This window comes from Egretta garzetta, unplaced genomic scaffold, assembly GCF_000687185.1.
Source record: "Egretta garzetta isolate BGI_Z169 unplaced genomic scaffold, ASM68718v1 scaffold91, whole genome shotgun sequence".
Taxonomy (NCBI): domain Eukaryota; kingdom Metazoa; phylum Chordata; class Aves; order Pelecaniformes; family Ardeidae; genus Egretta; species Egretta garzetta.
Window position 1 is genome coordinate 4391975 of NW_009258661.1, and position 710 is coordinate 4392684.

At 70.4% G+C, this 710-nt stretch overlaps 1 protein-coding gene across 1 annotated transcript in view; it reads right to left on the reverse strand.

The window, feature by feature from the left end:
* Positions 1-710, reverse strand: part of LAMB2 (laminin subunit beta 2) — a gene marked incomplete at its 5' end in the record, with an annotated part of 27416 nt that overhangs the window by 4740 nt on the left and 21966 nt on the right. Inside the window, 4 exons of the mRNA XM_035903810.1 lie at positions 16-82; positions 158-334; positions 435-576; positions 660-710. The exon at positions 660-710 is cut by the window's right edge and continues 145 nt beyond it. Coding sequence (XP_035759703.1) covers positions 16-82; positions 158-334; positions 435-576; positions 660-710 — 437 coding nt within the window. The remainder of the gene's footprint in view (positions 1-15; positions 83-157; positions 335-434; positions 577-659) is intronic.

Below are 710 nucleotides of genomic sequence, written 5' to 3' on the forward strand. Positions count from 1 at the left end.
CCGCCTGGCGTGCACCCTGCGCCCGGTGCTCCACCAGCTCCTGTGCCGTCCGGTACTGGTCCCGCAGCGGCCCCTCCAGCACCTGCCAAGCAGCGGGGCTGGTCAACGGGACCCCTGTGGGATCCCCATGGGACCCCTGCGGTTCCTGCTCACCCACCTGCTTGGCCTCGCTGGCTCGGTCCCGCGCGACACTGGCTGCCTCCTGGGCACGCGTGGCTGCCAGGCTGTTGTTGGCACGTTTCACCTTCAGGACCTCTGTCTGTCTGTCCAGGAGCCCAATCCGCCCCATGGCACCTGCCAACCGCTGCTCTGTGCTCGACATCTGGTCCTGCATCTGGGGACCAGTGGCACAGGCATGGTCAGGGTGCCCGCATTGTGGGGACAGGGCCCTGCCTGTCCCTGTGGGGCAGAGACCGCAGGGATGGGGCCCTTACCGTGCCAAGGGCTCTCTCGCTGTGCTGGATGTCACCGGTAGCACGCTGCAACGCCTGCTCAGCCATGGCCTGGGCTTCCCGTGCCTCCTCCAGTGCCTGCTGCACCGCCTCGGCCGTGCCCCGCACCCCCTCCGCCCGTGATCTGTGGCCGGGGTGGCACAGCCTCAGCACCAGCCCAGGCTGGGGGTCCCTGGGGAGGCCATGTCCCCACGTCCCCAGGCTCACCTGGCCCTCTGGGCGTCCTGCAGCAGCTGGCCAGCGCGGCGCACGGCCCCC